The sequence below is a fragment of the Acromyrmex echinatior genome, chromosome 1, assembly GCF_024713525.1.
Source record: "Acromyrmex echinatior isolate Ae372 chromosome 1, ASM2471352v2, whole genome shotgun sequence".
NCBI lineage: Eukaryota > Metazoa > Arthropoda > Insecta > Hymenoptera > Formicidae > Acromyrmex > Acromyrmex echinatior.
In genome coordinates, this window is record NC_141852.1 from 16,098,968 (window position 1) to 16,120,509 (window position 21,542).

The 21,542-nt window shown below is 33.2% G+C and overlaps 1 protein-coding gene across 1 annotated transcript in view; it reads left to right on the forward strand.

The window, feature by feature from the left end:
• The window catches only part of LOC105154724 (uncharacterized), a 91,972-nt gene that overhangs the window by 63,491 nt on the left and 6,939 nt on the right, over positions 1-21,542 (forward strand). The window contains exon 3 of the mRNA XM_011070433.2: positions 19,804-19,861. Coding sequence (XP_011068735.1) covers positions 19,804-19,861 — 58 coding nt within the window. The remainder of the gene's footprint in view (positions 1-19,803; positions 19,862-21,542) is intronic.

The following is a 21,542-nucleotide window of genomic DNA, read 5'->3' on the forward strand; positions in this document are numbered from 1 at the left end:
AAGGGTTAATAAAAGCTTGGTAGGTACATATATAAAGTGGGTGTGCGCACTTTATCAAACGCGGGTTCCACGTCATAAAACGAAAGGTTTAGCTGCATATACGCGTGGACGCGCTCGTGTAGTTCGTTGAGTAATGTGTTTGTCTGTCAGTTGCAAAAACAGACGATAAGTCTGAACAGAGAGAAAGAGAGTGAAAGAGACAGACTTTCGAACTTATAAGTGAGCGTTCGTCTATGCGCTATTCCAGTCAATGCAGCTACGTCAAAAACAAAACGTGTAACCTGAAGCGAAATCCATTTGTCAATCACGACGATACTACATACATAGCTTTCTGTCATCGAAATAGTTGTATCGTTTAAGGTGAGATTCTCGTTTAAGAATCTCAAAAATAAGGTGCTTTTTTTAAAGGAATTGTTTTGTAAAAAAGATTATTTATTCAAACGTTTTGAATTTTTTATACGTAAAAAATATTATAGATATTTCATAATGACTTTTGGCGTCTATATTAAGCTTTTGTTACTATGATATGATTCAACTAATGATGGTTCGCAGTGATCTATGAGATCTCTCATTATCATTTTATAGGATTGAAATAAAAGAATCAAGGTTTATTTTGCTCATTAAATGTCGTTTTTTATATTAAATTATTGTTAAAAATGCAAAAATAACGAAAAGCCTGTTAAAGTAAAAGTATCGATTTTTATTAAAAATTCATACGATTTTTGATAGATTTTGTTATTTTCATATTTTAAGGCATTTTAGTGATTCATAAAAAAACGTTTGATAAGTGAAATGAACCTTGATTTTTTATTTTGGATCTACAGGATGGAAATGAAAGTTTCCACAAATTATCTATGTCGCCGCGAATCACAATAGTAGGAGTCCAATATAAACGTAAAAATACAAAGATATTTATAAAATGTAGATATTTGCATGTGTATATCTTTTATGTTTAGAAAAAACGTTTGAATAAATAGATTTTTTTTTTAATTTCTAAGAACACCTTTTGTATTTTTTGTAATTTGGTTAAATTTCCGAGAAAATGAAAATGAATCCTCGAAAAATATTCCAATCTGCTGTTGTATGAATGCGATTGCAGAAGCTTCTTTCATTTTGTGAGTAGAACTTCGAGGTATTGGATGCGAAGGCACTTTTACTGGGACAATATCTTGAAAAGGAAGCGCGTCAATACCGTCTTCGAAAAGCATATGTCTTATGTCAGCCAATACTTTTGAGTGAAAATATTGATACTTAGAAATGCTTCGACATTTTTGAATGCTCTCGTTTAGATGAGAATAGACGTGCAACTTTAAAATTCAATTATTATTCTTCTCTCGTATTTATAAAAGAATTTTATAGGACATGGCATCTCTGATATCTACTTTAAACGATCGACTTAAGCTATTAATGTTCTTGAATATATTTATCTAAGGGTTAAATAAATATTTAAAAATTACATTGCGCACATTAAATTTATCTCTATTTTGGAAAATAATATACTCTGAAATCCAATAAATATTTAGAAATCGAATCTTTGATAAATGAAATTAATTCAGATTTTGTTGTTAATTACGATCAAATATTAATTATGTGTTAATTTTAATTATGATTAAAGTTGTAACAAAAGTCATAACAAGTTCTACAAGATTGTAGAAAGTACCTAATGAAATTTTGAGACATATTCTTAATGAAGATTATTTTCTTGCTAAGAGAGAACGTTCTAACGTTCCGGAAAAAGCTATAAAACAAACGTCCCTGCAAAATGACGTCATTTGACATCAAAATGATGACAAAATGATGTAGCTTGTTCTGGAGTTGGTGACGGTTAAAATTAATAACTTCGCTCTTCTCGAGTTGCAAACTACAAAATAAACTACGAAATAAACTTAACTTATAAGGTTAGTGTTTTTAATTAACAAGATAGAGAGAATAATTGAAATAGATGTCAATAAGATAATTTAAATTACGCGTTTTCTTTTAATGTTGAACGTCAAGCATGGGACCATCAATCTCGATTTAACGTAAATTAATCCGACAGCGCAACGTTTCCCAGCCAACGTGACGTGCCCGATCGAGATGTCGCCTGTATATTCGATGGGATAGGCAAATGGAACGAATGTGGTACTCGATTCGACTCACGCTCCTCCGTTTGATTGTAAATCCGCTGATCAAACATTTGATTAAAACGATGTGCTCTATTTAACACTTCGCGTCGGGGGCATGAAGGCGAAGCTACGTTGTAAAACAACACCCTTGCTTCACAGGTATTCACGGGTTGTCTTCGCTCCGTTCCACGATAATCGATCGTTCACAATTGCCGCTGTCGCACCATTAAGCGTTATCGAAACGCAATCTTACCTTAGGAAGCTTAAGTGTTTCATCGACATCTTGAGGTTTTGAATATTTATGCCGGCTTTACAATTGAGACAATTTGGCTCTGAACGTCGTCCAAGACTTTAACTATCCAGCTAAGTCGATTCATTACGCGTCTGACATTTCTATTATTAATTAAGTAATACAATTATGTGCTATATCAGTGAAACGGAAGATTCTTCCCGTTCATTGGACGTTACACTTTTGAAAGACGTTCGCGATCTTTCGTAGGTGATGAAATATTTTATATATAATATTTCAATATTAAATAAAAAAATAGACCAAGAAATGTATAAACATAAATAAGAAAGAAGAAAGCCACTTTTGGTCAAAGCGGGTCTTAATACGTAGTAATATAAATATGAATATATACACACTCTAAAAAATTGCAGTGTGTATTTAACATTATGCGGTGTTTATATAATTCTCATTGTGTTAATGTTATATTAATACCAATATGATGTGGATTTAACACCATGGATTTTAAATCCGCACTATGACGGTGTCAATATAAATACTAAGAGTTTAAAATTTATACTATCTCGTGTGGTGTAATAAAATCCATGATGTTAAATTCACATAATTATATATTCGTATTAATATTAACATCAACACAATAAGAATAAAATTATATAGAGATCGCTTTTTTAGAGTATTAATATATTTCTGTGTATATTTATATATTTAGGTACTGTATGTGTTAAACTGACACTGATCATATAAAATTTTGCGTCTGTTTTATTATATTTTATAATATGCATTCTTTATATCACTCACTGCGTGTTAAATTTTTAAAACACGACATTACAATAGAAATTATGCAATAATTATTGTTTATTTAGTGGAAAAATTCTATTGTGCAATTAGCAGCAAACCGTCATAAGAGTATCATGGCTGGTGTAGTATCAAAGCATACTTGGAGATCCGCAGATGCATTACTGGATACCAGAACCGGATGAAATATCAAGGAACGTGAGTCGGTATCTCGCAGTGATATTTCACAAGATCTTTGCTGTGCATTATTCCTTTGCTGTTTGCGTCGAATATCACGTTCTCGCTCCCGAAAACTCAATCCGCGTCATTAATATCGTTTGCAATCTAACAATTGTAGTAAGATACGGAATAATAATTTACGAAATTGATTACTGCCTTTAATCAAGGCGAAAAGTTTAATCTGTAAATAATGAAGAGTTTATACAGATATGTGGAAGTAAAGAACGAAATGAATATTATATGCAAAATATGGAAGAATATAAAATTTAATTATCCCTAAATATAAAGTTTAAGTAAGGTCTAAGGACACGCACGAGCAAGTTGTTAAAATAGTAAATGTCTTGATTATTAATTCAATTACCCATAATTTAAAACAGGAATATACGATTAAATAAAATGCAATATCCTCAAAATGCAAAGAGGAGAAAGTCAGATTTCATATACAGGTATTTTTGTTAATTATTGGTCATGGAACAACACCATTCATTAAGAAGAAACCAGAGAATTAAACGTCTACGTTTCATAGCTCTTTGCGGAGTCCTCGTCAAAGGCTTGTTGTTCTAATAAGTTTAAAGTACAATTAAGTATACAGTTAAATAAAATACGGGCGTGTTTCCACACTGAATGCTGCGAAAGGTCGCTAAATGCAGAGAAGATGTTGAAAACTATTCAAAAAGAAAAGAAACTTTAAAGAAAAGGGAAAAAAATCAAATGAAGCGATGAGTGCTCGAAGAAAAGCCTGATGCTTCTAGTAAACAGTCATATTCTCAAAATGGCCACGTTGAAACCAAGTACGGAGTATAAACGAAGAGTCGCAATCATCGAAGGCCTTCGCGCTGGACGCTCAACAATGGAAATAATTTGATTCTTTGGATACTCGAGATCAATCGTTTATGACGTTGTGGCAAAATATACTTTAAACAGTCCAACGAAGGTTATGCCAGCGAGAAAGAATGCACCGCGAGAACCCCCGCAATCGTTGAAAGGGCTCAAGCGCTGATTTCGAATGACCCAGGGCAATCGTTGCGCGTTCTGATGGATGTAATGAAGCCGTGGACGGAAATTGTAGCGTCCGGAAGGTCATATATTTTTTAGCAGGACGGCTCATACGAGTCATTTGATTCAAAATTGGCTCTCAGACAACGTCGATATGTTTTGGTCCAAGGAATTCTGGCCTCCCAACAGCCCAGATTTAAATCCCTTGGACTACTACGTATGGAGCGTAGCTGAAAGGTCTCAACCAAATCTCGGCATCCCAATGTGACGTCATTAAGGACCGCTATTGAGGCAACATTCGTCGGTATGGACAGCGCTATATTACAGGGTGCGAATGCATCACGCTTCAGACCGAGAATAGAGGCCGTCATTTAAATTAATGGGGGATACATCGAATAATTGTGCTCTACAGGGATCCCCCAAGTGTCATGTAAAAGGATTTTTTGTAATATTTAATTTTTCATTATAAACATTTTGTTTAAAGAAATTGTCCGGATTTTGGTGACGCACCCTGTATACATCGAGAGTTTATAAATCAAAGATATGTCTTGACGAAATTCTTTTTACCTGATTTATCTTTTATCATGTGACATAGCACGAGTCGGTTGAGAAAATTAATAGTTTGCTAGTTAAGTGTCATTATGTTAAATGTAGGGAAAGCTTTTTATTTTGGAATGTAAGGAAATGATATATGAAGGGAATGATACAGACTTAAAACGCAATTATAACTGAATTTGCTCAACAGTTTCACTGAAGTTGGCGTTTCTTGATATTCGTTATGAAGAGAAAAGTGCATTATTTTGATCTTTTCAAAGATTCGGAGTATCACGTGATTGCGAAAAAGCTCAAACTTTTTTTGGCATCGTGTTTCTTTATTCTTGCTTATTTTCCCCTCCTAAAAGAGAGATCTACGTTGCCAAGCATCATAAGGGAATGTGGTTAATGTAGAGTGAGAAACGGATATGGCAGGAAATTAGCAGGGTCACGACAATATTAATAGCTGTTTCACTGTAGCACTTCTAGGATAGATCGTTTCTGCACAAAAAACCGGTTCTCATCCCGGTGCTGTTGTTTCATAAGAATAGAGGGAGATTGTCAGTCCATTATGTTAAAGTAGAAAATAATGTCGGATGAGCTGGTTATCAGTTTTATTTCGTTTTGATGAAAATTCTCTTCCTATCTCGTTTTTGCATACTAACAACAAGTTATTTTTCGAAAGATCGATCGCACTTATATATAGCTTGGACGTCCTATAAACTTTAACTAAAATTTATTACTATTTTTTCTCATTTACGATAATGATATATACCTATATAAATTTCTAATTATTATTTTTTTATCAAAATGAAAATTGATATCGCTTTTTAAATTCAGATTTAATAATTTTTTTTAAATACAGTTATTAATAGATTATTCAAATTTTTATTACAAAATTTCAGAGATTATTTACTAGAAATTATTTACGCGTAACAGTTAAAATTTGCTATTAGCGAGTAATTTGTCAATTAGTTGATATAAAGCATAAAAAAGTTAAAATTAACAGAGCAATAAAAATCAATAAATAAAATTATCTGTACTTATAATAAAAATTATAATATATAAATAATAATGTAAATAATAGATGACAAATCAATATATCGAACATAAACATTCATCTCTTTATCAGAATTTGATTTCTATGTTCAATTATTATTAATTATTCTTCTCATTAAACGAAACGTCTTCGTTTTTTTATGTTGACAGCAATTTTTTTTATCTCATAAAGAAAAAATTTCGTTTGTCATGAAAATGCCATTCATCTAGGTATTCAAGATGACTATCATGACTTCTGAATATTTAAATGTCTTTGCCTTCTGCTAGTGGCAATTTTTCTTTCTGTCTCTGCAGCGACAAAATTATACGTCCATTAGCAACTGTCCCGATGGATGTCCAATTTCAAGCGGAATATAGATAAAAATGAAATTCGTCTGCCAACCGGCGCATTTCACGATTTAACGGGAATCACGTCTACAGCTTGTTAATTAATTGTACATTAATAATTTCGTAAACGCTTGTCAGTACCGTGTCCATTTTAAAATGTAGCTGTATGATAAAATTTAATATTTTGTCAAAACTCATTGAATTCATGAAAGCAAATATATCGATCAGATTTTCTGCAATTCCGTAATTATGTAATATTACCTTAATGTATATTACAAAAAGGATTTGTAAGCCAAAACGTTTGTTAATTATACTAATTTAAAGTTAATTTAATTATAGCTCGAAATAAGTCATGACATTGTGTTAATTTTTTAATGTATATTGTTACAAAATTATTATAAGTTCGCATATTGATAACGAGAATAAGTATATAAACTTTGGAACAGGTGAATAAAGCAATTATTGAAATATTAAAGTCCGATTTTATCGTAACGTTAAGAAATTATTTTCTACGGAAACTTTTAATAACATTATTATATATACACATGCAGAAATGATCATAACATTCGATTTTATGTCAAAAGTGATTTACATAGAAAGTTTGCCGTACAACATGAGCGATCTGGTAATATTAAATTTGATGCAGTCTTCAGAAAACTTCTCGACTGACTTTATAGGCTGCATATATATTTGAAAGAAATGTATAGGTAATAAAACGAATGATTTTTGCGCGATACAATTTGCGAATGATATCCTCAAATTGAGCATTGGTTGGCGGGGAAATGTACATTGCGTCTATAAAACTCAAAGTCCCAGAGGAAATCGGCGACAAAGTATTACCGTCAACTTCGCGGAAACGGAAAAATGTGAGTCCGCCAAAAACTTGCGAAAAACTAGGAGAGACTTAACTGTTTCAGCTGAAGCGAGCAAATACCATTGCAAAAATTCACATTTTCGCGAATCGACAATACAACTTTCGTCATTCTCTTCAAAAACAGAACATTATGTAGTTGTTTCGCATCACAAAAGAAAAAGAAATGACAAAACGAGTTTATAATACTCCGTATTATTTCAACAGAGACAGAAATACACTATTTAGAAAAAATTGAATCATATCAGTATCTCCCTTCAACTAAATATTTGATAGAGAGAGAGAGAGAGAGAGAGAGAGAGAGAAATGTGATTCAAGCTATCTCACTTTTTCTAAATCGATAGTGATGACTCCACATAGGAATCTATTTTTATTATATTTACGATTTTTTATCGACTAAAAGTTATATTTTTTTAACCTTTTTAACATTTTTAAACTAATCCACTGCATTATTACATTTTTTAAAGCGTGTATTTATAAAAATTTTGTCGCAACATTTGCATTGCGGAAATATATATTTGAAATGGCGCGATTTCGCGCAATCATGCGTTTGTACGCAACGATATTGCGAATGCAAATCCTCGAAATAATGCATCACGAGCCACTTTAAAATTGCTTATCATATGGCACCAGGCGTATCGTGGCCTTCCCTTTACCGTATTGAGTTTTCCGATGGCACTTTATATGCATTAAGATACATATGATCGCAATACGTGTTTCCTATAAGTTACTATGAATCGCTGAATACAGTGGCTTCTATGCGCATTTTTGAACAATGTGAAAGAGATTCATACAAAGGCATTATATAACTATATTACATTCTACTATTGTGAATTTATATTAATTTTACACTGGGATGAAATATGAAATGTCGTGTACGCGTGAATCGCGATCTTATTCATCTTCCAATTTTTACACGGCAAATAAATATTATTATATTGTTGGATATAATTTTAATTATATTACCCAATAAATTTAATATGATTTTGATTATAATTATAATAAAAGTCAATTTTTTAAAATACGTAGTTTTTAGCAAATGTCTCTTTTTATTATATATAAAATAAAATATTTTTTAACTTGCATATATAAAAGATAATCGAACGAAAAGAATCAATTCGGATGAGTAAAGAGTGACGAGGCGAAGCGCAGTAGTAACGACAGTCGAGGTCAGCCGGCGAACAGTAGAATCGCCCGCGATTAAATCAGCCGCTAGTTGTGGACGTCAACGCTTCGACCTGATAACCGTATCTCAATGTAATAATCGTAAATCCATTAATATCGTTCGCTATTGCGCTATTGTCTGACTTGTCGTAATTGATAGCATATACAGAGAGATCGAATAAATAATTTTATCCGCAGGAAAGTCTTCAACTCCTGTCAATATTGCAAACACATCAAACAGATTCTAGTCGGTATACATAGTCTGTTCTTATTTTAAGACTGTCTTAAGAAAGACTTTTGAGATTGGATTGTAATTTTTGGATTGTACTTTTGTCTTTCTGGACATATTGATATGTATTTTTATTTTCTCCTTATCCCAATAATTAGCATCTTAAGACATAATATAATAGCTTTAGTATCTTAAAACATTTAGCTAAAGTTATTATATTATAATGTCTTAAGATGGTGATTAGTCTGTGATTAGTTTATGACATCTCACTGTACTTAATAGGCTTTCTACAATAAGTTAGTAATAGATTAAGAGTCAAAAGCGAATTATAAGTGAGTTAGTAATGTGTCATCATAAGGCAATAATGAGTCAATAATCAATGATTGGAAATGCCAAATTTCATTTCTTATAATTTAAAACTTAGATTACGTTATGACTGACTAGTCACATAGTGACATGTTGTTATTTATCTTGAGAATCACCATCCTTCTGATTGGCTGAAATATTCTCTCAACCTTTCGCTTACAACTAGAAATCTTTAAGGTATCGATATTTTAATTGTAAATTTTAGTAGATAAATTTCAATCTAAAAATAAATAAAATACAATCCGCCTTTTATGATGATGAAAACTCGTTATTAAAGCTTTGACAAATATATCAGAATTTTTTCAAATTTTTATTTTATAGAATCCGGAACAATAAAAAAATGTAAAAATTTGCTTTCGTAAAGACACCTATTGCTAACGGAAGAGTTAAAATTTATATTGTCGGCGGAGAGTTAAATATAAAAATCGACTATGAATACTAGCCTTTGAAAACTGATAGTTTTTCGAAGCTGTAAATAAGCTATTTAAGATTAGATTATACGGTAAGCAAACGCTGTTTTTGCTGCGGATCGTATTATCGACGTGATAAACCTGGCCGGTTAGCGCGTCAATTATAGCCGCTTTTCTTCCCGTCAGAATCGCAATTTCACAGTTCGGTGCGCACCTTTTAAGGAAAATTGCTCGTATCTTGTCGCTTGTAAAGAAAACGCGGAATAAGGTGGAAAGCAACAAGGATAAGGTGGTTAACGACTTGCTGCTATTACAGCAACGAGATTATCTATATAAACATAGCAAACCTCCAAGTGCCTGGCTGTTATTAACTAAAGCACCGTCGGACGCTGCAACGCTTTATCATTCTGTTTCCACGAGGGAATGATGCGTTAATGTATCATTTAATGTCACCGTAATATGTACAAGCTTGACTTGGCAGCAACATTATCGTTCTCGAAGCTCCGATACGGTGTCTCGCGATGACTCGTGACGCGTAACATCATCGTTTGTTTCCAGTAATTGCTCCCAGTACTACAAAGCCTCTATAATTACCCCCGAGGGTATCTTACGCCGTAACGAAAGTAGATATAAGATGACGCACGAATTCATCAATAAGATCGATTCAAGTCGCAATGCCGATATCATACCAGCGACTGAAGATTACGTCTACGTTCGCGTTTGGTTTCTTGATTAATCAAAAAAAAGTTGCTGACCAGCAAGTCCTTTCTGATCGGTCAAGAGACGCAAAAGCGAACGTACACGCAATCTCCAATCGCTAATATAATATCGATATTAAGTCGGTATCAGACCATGCATTGAAATTGAAGATTGAAAGATTGAAATTTGATCAATTAAAACAAAGGGAGTTAAAATTTCTATGTTTTCATTGATCAAGCTTCAATCTTCAATAATCTGATTCAATAATCTGATACTGGCCTTATGCCTGTATCACACTATGCAATGGAGATTGAAAATTGCGAATTAAGAACAAAAATTCAACCAATCAGAATCAAACGGATTAATATTAAAATTATCTGATTGGTCAAATTCTAATCTTCAATTTGCAATTCACCAATCAGATAATTTTCATATTAATCCATTTGGTTCTGATTGGTCAAATTCTAATCTTCAATTTGCAATCCTCATCTTCAATGCATAGTATGACACAGGCATAAAATCAGTATCAGATTACACATTGAAGATTGAGGATTGCAAATTGAAGATTAGAATTTGACCAATCAGATAATTTTAATATTAATCCATTTGATTCTGATTGGCTGATTTTTTGTCCTTAATTCGCAATTTTCAGATTACGCATTGAAGATTGAGATTGAAGATTGAAAGATTGAAATTTGACCAATCAAAACTAAAATTTCTTTGTCCTCATTGATCAAATTTCTATCTTTAATCTTCAATCTTATCAATCTTCATGCATAATCTGATTCGGGTTTAACACGTACGTGATTTAGCGAACGAGATTCGGGCGTATCGTGGTGGGAGAGAGAGCACGGGAGTCAAAAACGAGGCGTGATGACAAATCGCTGAACGCCGTCGTTTAGTCGAGCATTCATCGTTGAGTACACTTCTCCCTGCTTTATAGCTTGTCACACGCGAAAACGAGATAAACGATCCCCGGAGGATAGAGACGCAACGCTCGGCGTGCGTTTCTGACGCGGTCGCATTATCGTCCGTTGCGGTGAGAAAAAAAAGAAACGATGACGGCACGTAAAAAAGGATCGATTGGCTTGCGCGCCAGATTGATATCATCGTCGCGTTTCACCGCATCGTCCGAATGGGTTCGTTTATCGTCTCGCTAGTCTCGGATCGCCGATTGATTTTATTTATCCTTTTTTTCGTCAGTTAGTTATTCACGTCGTTAACGTTGGGCGCGCCCATTTGCAGGCGATATCCCGTTGATAGTTGATGGACAGGCTGATGGAGAATATGGATAGAATACGGTATTCACGATTTACGAGATATAAAAGCGTGATACATGACTCATCTCGATTTTTCATTCATTCGAAATCGGTCGGGAGGAGCGAGCAATCGCTTTGAGATTTTATAGGAGACTGATAGTTTTTTATAGCGCTCTTAATTAAACAAGGTACATTTATCGATTTAATATAAATTTTATATTATATTTCTCATAATATTTCGTTTCAAGACTGAAAATGATTTTGGCGTGCACTAAGATTTAAGCACTAAGATCTGCTTTATAGAATTTCTCTTTTTTTTTAAATATTATAAGTATTTTATTATAAAATAGTTATTATAGATATTTTATATTATATATACTAGTTATTTTTACTATTAATATATATTTATATTAAATTTTATAGAAATTACTAAATTGATGGATGTATTTAATTATTAAAAAAATAATGCCTGAAGGGAGATCTCAGAATTCGATTATTATAGGTACATCTTTCTGCAAGTGTACATCTTTATTACCAGAGGCGCATTATATACTGCTCGCGACATCATGTCGGAGAAAATCGGAGTAAGATAACATAGCTTGTCTGCTGCGACAAGCTAGATGTTATCTTACTTTTATCTATCTGTTTGTTTCTTTCTCAAATCTTCTCTCCTACGCTCCTTTACATGTCGGATAAAACGATGCTTCTCTTCTTACTTGCTCTTAATGCTCTTTTCCATCGGAATACTCGTTTACGGGTTTTTCTCTCGAGTTTATTCGATGCTCTTTACGATCGTGTTTCCACTCCACAGTCGTGACGCTCTTTATGAAATCCGAAAACAACAAACGCTTCGATCCAAGCTAAGAGGTACGCTCACTGAGATGTAAATGTGTTTCATTTTTTCTGCGAACGAATAGAAAATGTTCTATGTGCATTATTATATAATTCCTTTCTGTCTTTGAGAATCAGATATTCAAACGAAATTATGTCGATCAATTCATCTCGATAATTTTACGCGAAACGTATCTTACTGTTATTGCTGATCCATATAACTGACAAGTACAAGAGATTTGTTGAATATGCTGTATTATGTCGTACAACATATGAAGATTTCAGCACAACTAAACTGCTTGAGCCTGAACTCCCGTTGTCTAGCTGTCTGCCAAGTTGTCTCAAACTTCTATTATGTCTTTCACGGTGGATAATTCTATTCTCGATTTCTATTTCTCCATCCTTAATTATTATCTAATTTGAGACACATGATGTTTCATTAGTTTCCAATCATTATTTGCTATTTTAACAATCGATGTTTCTGATCAGAAATAGACGATATGTAATTATCAAATAAATAATTTTATTCAAAACATAAAAACATTTTAATCCTAGATATCGATCATGTAATTTTTTCTGTAGAGCAGAAACGTGAAAAGTGTATTTCATGTATATATGCATACGTGCATGTATATGTCTACACACATATAAAAAATTTTCACTTTTCACATTTCCGTTCTAGGGAAAAAATTATGTTTGATCCCCTGATTTGTTTGGGCCTGATTTGATTCAAGATGTAATTTATTTTTACATTTTATTAAAAAAATTTTTTCTTTGGTATTTGATTTCATCTGTAAATGTAAGATTGCCGTGTCAATCCTACCTGGCAACCGAAACATGTAATGTAATGTAATGCATTCTCATTAAGTATTCATCCGTAAGAAAATATATACAACAAATTTTTTATTTTTGTACAATTATGTGGTCGTAATTATACTCATTATTAAAAAAAAAAGCTTTTATATATTGATTCTCATTCGCCCTTTGAATTTTCTATTTGCTTATTAAATAAGATCTTCTTTTAAATTTTTGTATTAAAAAATTGTTTTTTTTAATTATATTGATCATATCGTGAATCATATTCACGATATGATTGCACAGTAAATTTAAACAGATCAACAAAATTAAATGAATAATTACACGTCTACACATTAAAAAAAATATTTTCTTACCGACTTACGGTGTCTGATAATTTAAAAAATGCATTCTTTTGTGCGTTTCGAGGTTTCTCGCCGTTAACGCGAAATTGAGAGCAAATTAAATTCTATCATTACCCAGATATTTTTGTTTCATTACTTCACGCAAACGTCTTTCGTACTCATTTACGTACAGAATCCGACCGTTTATGATAATTTTGCTACAGCTGTCGTAACTCGTCGTTTATGTCACGTAGTCGTGATGGTGATCATATTAATAACGATGATGATAAACCATCTTTATTGTTTTGACATACTCGTAAAAGGAAGTGCTCCGATTGTGCTGGCGGCATCATCATTTTCCCAAAATGTCATAACGCGCGTAACTAAATATAATTTATTATTTGGGAGTTATGCCACGTAATCTTCGACGCTAACCTGGGTAAAAGAATACAATATTCCTACATAATGCAACATAACGCAACAATCGTTATGCTTGCGTCGTTAGGCGAGCGATTTCTAATTTTGTAATAAATACATAGTTCTAAAGTAGGTCGAGTCTCATGTTACGTCTGTTTGTTTTGATATACCGATTAATAAGCATTGAAACACAACGTTGTCGCAAATATTATCAAGGAAGAGAATTTGATATAGGATTATGGAAGATGGATTAATTACAAACGCGCCTAAAGCGAATAATACCAGCATTTTGCGAAAATAATCCCAGAAATACAAAATTAATCCCACTACTTAAATAATAGGAGGACATTTTGTACCTCCAATTTATAATAGCTTTTATATATATATATATATATATATATATATATATACAAGGTGTAACTGAAATAACCATACAATACTATTCCTAGTAAAAAACTAGTCGAAGAGTCCTCTACCATTTTGCAATTTTCGCAATAGTTAACGAGATATTAATTTCTAAATATTGCCGAATAAACAGATAAAATGTCGATGTATAAGACAATATTAAAATATCTTTCCGTAAAATATTTTGAAGATTTTTCTTAAAAAACTCTTAAAAATATGTTAAAGTTGTTTTATATCGATTTTAGACATTTTGCTCATTGAGCAATTAAAATAAATATTGCGAAAATTGCAAAATGGTAGAGGACTTTTCGTCTCAGTTTTTTATTAGGAATAACACTAATTAGTGGGCGTTATTTCAGATACACCTTGTATATATATATATATATATATATAAATGTATTAATACGTACATACAACATATATTTATACATGTATAAAAGCTTATACATCAAAAGATTAAATTTCGTTGTATAAATTTAATTTATTATTTTAGATATTATTGCCCGAAAATATAATGAATAATGAATCTATTTTGCGTTTACTGATACGCAAATGTTGACGAATGTTTAATAAGAAGAACAGGTCGATAATGCGAGATTAATTAAAGCGCTGAGTAAACGTGATGTGAATGATGTAAATTTAATTATAGCGTAAAAAAAGGATTGTTTTATCGTTACTTCTAAACAATGACGACAGCGGCAAGAAAGTCGCCTGATGCATGATGGCTCAGATCGATGAAGTCGATAAATTGCGCCAACGGAGCGAGCACTCAACTCGTTATCCAAGACACAAATGCGCCGCTACTTATCGCCTTATCCCATAAGTAAATTTTCAACGGCGGCACCCGCACTTACTTCGTGCGAAGTAGCTCGCACTCTTGTCGCGTGTCGTTAGCCTTGTCTATTGTTCAGTTACCTCGTAATTTCGAGAAGTGAAATTTGCAGGAGTTATACATTTAAGAGACATTCCTATCGTCAATTCACTCCGATGAAGAATAGCGGATTTATAACTCCCATTGTTACAAAAAGTCACATATATGTATAAAAAAATCTAACTGAAAATAAACTTTTTGAGAAAAACGTGTTTAAAATTAATAACGAATTCGATTAGATGCACTCAGTGTGCACTGGTGCACATTAAAACCGTTGTACACAAAATAAAAGATAAAAAGATATGTTTACATATGAACATAGTTTACATAGAAATCCATTAAATTCTGAAATATTCAATACATTTTATTGTACTATTAGATAAAATATGTATTTTATAATTCAAAATATTTGCATTTCACTTTGGTATCAAATTAAATCAGTGTACAATGGCTTCAATAGTGCTTCCAATTAAATTTGCCATTAGTAACGTTCCAGTAAGAATCATTAAAAAAAAATTAATTATGATATATATATATATTATATATATTTCATGTATTAGTTTTAATTTAGTTTTGTGTTTATTTTTTAATAAGTTTGACACAAACTTAATTTCTTTTTTATTCTTTTATGAGAAAAATGATATAAAATTTTTTTTTCTTAAAATTCAATTTCTATTTCAATTATAAACATAGTCTCAGACCAGTTTTGATGACAAATAGATGTTTTATAAAACTGTCAAAGTCTAAAATCTTAAAAGTCTCGTCATAAAACGCGTTTCTTCGAAATGTGTTACTTATTTATTTATTAATTAATTTTTATTCTTGAATCTTGCTCTATCTATATTTAAAATCTGCAAAAAGTTCCTAAAAAATGATATATGAATAATTTGTTACATCTTAATTCATTATACATATATGTATATAACTTTGTCTTTTTCATCTATAGCAATTTCCTCGTAAATGGAAATTTAACATGAACTGTGGTGCAAAGTGCTTTCGAGAAATTCGATTCCTATTCCCATTGAATTTCTTCCTTTCGTCAAATGACGCTTCGTGTTGGCGTTACGTCGGTACTCGTTCGTGAGGCAAGCGCGAGATAAGCAGAAAAACCATTCTCGCACACCGGATGCTCCGACGAACTTTTCCAGCTACATCCTCTTCGTTCTCTATCGGGCCGCCGATGCAATTGCCGACTCTCAATTTCCGGTTCCAAGTAGCGGCCGTCGACGCAAAGCGGGTGCGATCGCCTTTCAAGTGTCTGAGAAGCACTTAAAAGCTGTGACTTGAAGCCGGTAGGAAGCGATAAGGAATAGTGATAGGCAACTTTCCGGGGTTCTCAGGTATCGTTACTCGCGTCTTTACTCGAGACTCGAGAACAGCTTTTTTCTGATATACGAGAAGTATAGATAGTTAAGAGTTAGCTGTACATTCGACTATCAGGCAATATCTTGTTGATATTTAAACCTTTTTTTATGTCAATTATAATGTTGATAAAGACTATGGCACACCAAAAAAAAATATAAAGCAGTAAAAGACGTAAGCAGTAAGCGAATCGATTATAATAGAGATAGACATAATTATACTAGCGATTGCGCTATTGTGATTTACGATTTTTGTTAATCACTATTGCGAAATTGCTAATATGATTACGGCTTAAGATAATAACGAAAGCAATAGCAAATCTAAAATATTGATTAATTTACATCTTACTGTTTAATTTTTTTGCGTGTCATAGCCTTAATAATGAAATGGTGAATAATTAAAAACAATAGTACACAAAAAATTTAAAAATAGGTCATAAATAAATCAACATTTTGAATTCGCTTCTGCCTGCTATTGTTTTATATTCTTTACTGTGTTTTATATTCTCTACTGTGCCAATTCATTTATTACTTGTGTTTTTCTGCTATTAACAAACAATTTAAACTTATAACTTAAAAATTTTATTCACTCTGTCTGTCTCTCTCTTGCTTCTGTCTCTCGAGTTTGGTATTTGATACAAAATTAAGAATCCGGAACAAAGGTGGATTAAATAAATTCTTAAACAAAGCGTGTTTTATGATATTTTTATCAGGTTGGTCAGAAAGTCTTTTCGTATTTTTGCAAAAAGGTTTACGCAGAAATATGAAAAAACTTTTTGATCAATTTAATAAAATAGATGAGTTAAAAGAAGAGCTTTTGGATTATGGATTTAATCTCTACTTTTGTTCTTTAAATCTTTTAAACTTTAACTCTTTAGGATATGCTATCATTAACGAATAAAGAAAATTGATCGACGATCTTCATTTTTTAGGATTGGAAATCGTAATAGCAGATAGATTTCTTGTGGCTGCTGTAAACTTGCGTTTTGCCATGAAAAACCACAAATCTGTGCTGTAAACTTGAGTCGATAAAGTTTATTGCGTGAAAATAAAAAAACGCAGTAAACTGGTATCGCATAGCCAATCCGGTTGTGTTTCGCCACCAAGTGTATCTACTTTCATGCAATCGCGTACAAAAAAGCAACAAAAATAACTCTTGAAAAATACTTTGCGAATTTTTCTTCTGAAGACATTTCGTCTTGGCTTATAACGTCGCCTGCTTTCGTCATTTAACATTTTTTTCGCTTCTCTCTCTCATTTTTTTCTGCTCTGCTTGCATCTCCAGATTAAATATTCACGAGAGGAGAAATGGAGATTCTTCCGACGCAGAGACGAATTTATTCCATAAATTTTTCTTGGTGAGCTATGGAGGTGTTACTGAACAAATTATAATTTGAAGAAAACTCTAGTTAAAGAAACATATGGCTGAAAGTTAAGAAAAAAGAAGAAGGCAATCGTTATATAAGTCACGTTTGTTTTGTTCATCGTTACTGATTTGAGAATAAAAATTGTTCGAATCAATCGCGATTTTTAAGTGTATCAAAAAAATTATAAATCTAATTTTTCTGTGATAAAATAAGACTCTCTTTGTTAATTATTTGCCCCGTTTAATTAAATATCCCGACAATAATCCCTGCTAAGGACAAGAAATTGTCAGATGAGGCATTTAGGAGTAAATCTATCCCTCGGGAATAATATTTGCATTTCTTATAGTAGACTAGCCCATCAGAACAGTTAAAGGATAAATTAATTCTACGTGCTGACTACAAGTTTTTTCGATGTACAGTCCATCGCGTCTCGCGGGAGCGAGATGAAAATCGATCGACAATCTATATCTATTGCGAATTTGCTCGCAGGCTCTCGCAGAGAACGAATGTACGTGCGAAACAATTTCTGCTCATTCTTATTTGAAAATTGCCACAATGAAACACTCGCAATTAAAACAGTTTCATGATTTTAACATTTATTACCGCGGTTTTCACTCTCGTTAATCTCTTCGGTAAATACCGCTCATTATTTTGTAATTATGCATTTGTGATGTCTCCCTAAATGTGGTTATATTTCAACCGCGATTATACAAATTTCAATATCGATTTCTTTTTCTTGCATTGTTTAATTTTTTTCTTTCTTTTTTGCGAAAATATTCCGCCATTATGTTTGTAGTCATCGCAATATATCGATGATTGCGATACGAAGTTCATCATTATTTCGAAATTGTTTTACGGTTTCATAAATTCTTTGCAGTGAACGACTTCATTAAGAATTTATTACTCGTTGGATCTAGTTTACAAAAATTCTCGCCAGATTTTCTGCGGCACCAAAAATCCGTATTTTATACAGACAAGTAAACACGTTCGATCTTCAAAAGATCATCGTTACTCGTACAAAATGAAACTAATAATCGGTGAATACTTTGTACTATTTTCGCTCGTGTACTCGCAATACGGCTGATGTAATAAAGCCAGAAATACTGATTGATTCTGCGAATGAGAGTTCAAAGAAACAAAGAAGACATAAAGGATTACTGTCCAAACTCTGGAAAGAAGAGTATCGATCAACGTTTTCATTCTCATATTATTTTAGCAGTCACGTCAGGGAATTTTAATAGCGAGTTTCGTTACTGCGAAATTCTTGATCAGCAAAAGGAGTTTAATAACTAGAGGGAGGACACAGATAGAGAGGTAAATATATGAGAGAGAGAAAGAGAGAGAGAGGGGGGGGGGCAGAGGAAACAGTTAGAGGGTTTAATATGTACGACGTCCTCGGGGCGTTATAATCGCTGAGTATCGATCATCCCGTGCTACATGACATACTCCACTTCGAGGGACTTCCGTTTGACCAATCAGGGCCTGCTGAAGGATCATAGCCACGTACTTGTCGTTCCTGATCGTTCTGTAACTCCGCCTCGTATGTGACTACTCTGCACCACTCTGCAGCGATGCAGAAATCAGAATAATCCGCATCCGAAACGCGTAGGAATTTTCGAAATTTGGTCTCACGATCAGTTGCTGCGAAATCGTTCAAAGAACCACGTTGCGAGATATTTCGCACATTTATAGTGCAATTGTACTGTCATCGTTCATTTCCTTTCTCATTACAGACACGTGAGTTATATTTCATTCCTCGTCGAAAAAATTTCGAATACGGGGGTGTCTTTTTTCCCCCTCTTTTTTTTGCGCGTGGCTACAGGGCACGCTGGGGAATCTCGCAAAACAATATTGACAGATGAAACGTTCGCTCTGATTCTCACTCGATAACTGGTGAAGATTTATTGGTCGTATGTGTGTGAGCGATGCGTAAACGCGCGTATCATTTCACCGCGGCGGATAAAATATTCGCCGCTCCGGTGGCGCGTAGTGCGAAAAAAAAAGCCGCAAATTGCACAACGACATTTATCAATACTCATCGCTTTCCGCTTTTCCGTTATATATTACTGGCGCTCAATGCCATTTTATCGGTCGTTTCACGTCGATCTAACGATTTTTATCATTTGTTTCAGAAATACGTCAGCGAAGGATCGATAGTGCGGGACTGCGTGAACAAGTGCGTGGAAAAAGGTGAATGCGACATGATTCATTATCGCAGATTCTGGACCGCGTTCAGAAATTCCAGATGCACTCAGACAGAAAAATATTTTATTGCTAAGTGATTGTGTTCAATTTACTTTTTTCCTTTTAAATAACAGTTGTCTTTAATAAAGAATATTAGTAATCTTAAAATACATTTATTACAAATTGAAGAAACATTTATTATGTACTCAAAACAAAAGTTAATTTTCTTTTAAAGAATATTATCAAATTGATCGAAGAAACGGCTTTGTAGGTGTAATAGCAAATCGAATGTGTTTTAATTTAATAATCTCAGTTTAAAATTAATAAAAAAATATTAAACTTATTAGGATTTAGAACATTTTAAATAAATTTGATGCTTGTGGTGAACTTACGATAGATTTGCGAATATGTAGACTTGAAACAAATAATTATTGCGTACAGTATTTTTCTGCAGGTGTCATTTTACTTTGTTGTTCACCGTTAAACAAGAATAAGATAATACCTGGGTGCACTCGGATAAAATTTCTGAACGAAGCCTGTAGTCATAAAAAAAAAAAATAAACGTTACAATCCATTTTTGCGAAGCTGTTTTGCATGTTTTTCACGCGGTATCAGCGATACTAAATCCATTCGTCCGCTCGTAAATTCTTTGGCACCACGCGGTCGCCCGATGGCCAATCGGCGTCTATTCTGTAGTCGCTCGATGAAATTTACCGAAATTTACGTGGATAAAACGACGGGTCTTAAAAAATTTGTGAAACGACGCGGGGTGTTATCGGTTTTCTTCGGGCCAAGGTTTGTTATCTAAAAGGCGGTACCGTTGAACAGCGATATCTAGAAGTGGCGCCGGATAGAAACACGTAGAACATCTCTTTCTCTCTCTCTCTTTCTTTTTCTCTTTCTTTTAAACAAGAATCGACCGAGCCACGTCATCGATTTCGGATATAGTGGCGTATGGTCCGCATCGTATCGCGCACTCTTTCTGTTCGCTCTATCCACCGCTTGAGAGAGAATATAAGAGGATCTGCCGAAAAGATGGAGAACGAATCACGCGCTCTTAAAGGTCCCACGGACGAACAGCGAGTGGCCATGTTATCGGGCCGCGTCATTTTATTGTTCCCCTGTGGATGAAGGCTTCATACTTTTCCTTTCCTTGCTCGTCGTATTTCTCCACCACTCGTCCTTCGATACTGCCTCTCTATATCTCCTCTCGCTTCTTTTTTTGTCATATCGCGAAACGGAAGCGCCGCGATTAATCTTGCGGCGCTTCCGTTCTGATGGCATGCTTCACTTTTCTTTCTCTTTTCCTCTTTTTTTATTATTTGCCACTATTAAACCTAGCTGAGAAAATTCGGAGTCCATGATTCTCTTAAAGATTATTATTGTTCTTCGAGATTTATCGTCCATTATATATATGTAAATAAATTACGAAAATACACATTATTAAAAATATGGATGTGTTCATCAAAAAATTTATGTGATAAGAAATTGATAAATCCATCTCTTATCTTTGAAAAAAATTCTGGATTCATCTTAATTAAGAGCTACCTCTAAAATTTTATCTTCGAGAGAATTAAGACAAAAGGATCGTTTCTCTTTCAGTAATCACAAAATAAATATTGAATAAAACACAAAGTAAATATTGAAATAAAAATGTCGATAAGAGATTTGAACGTCAAGGACACTT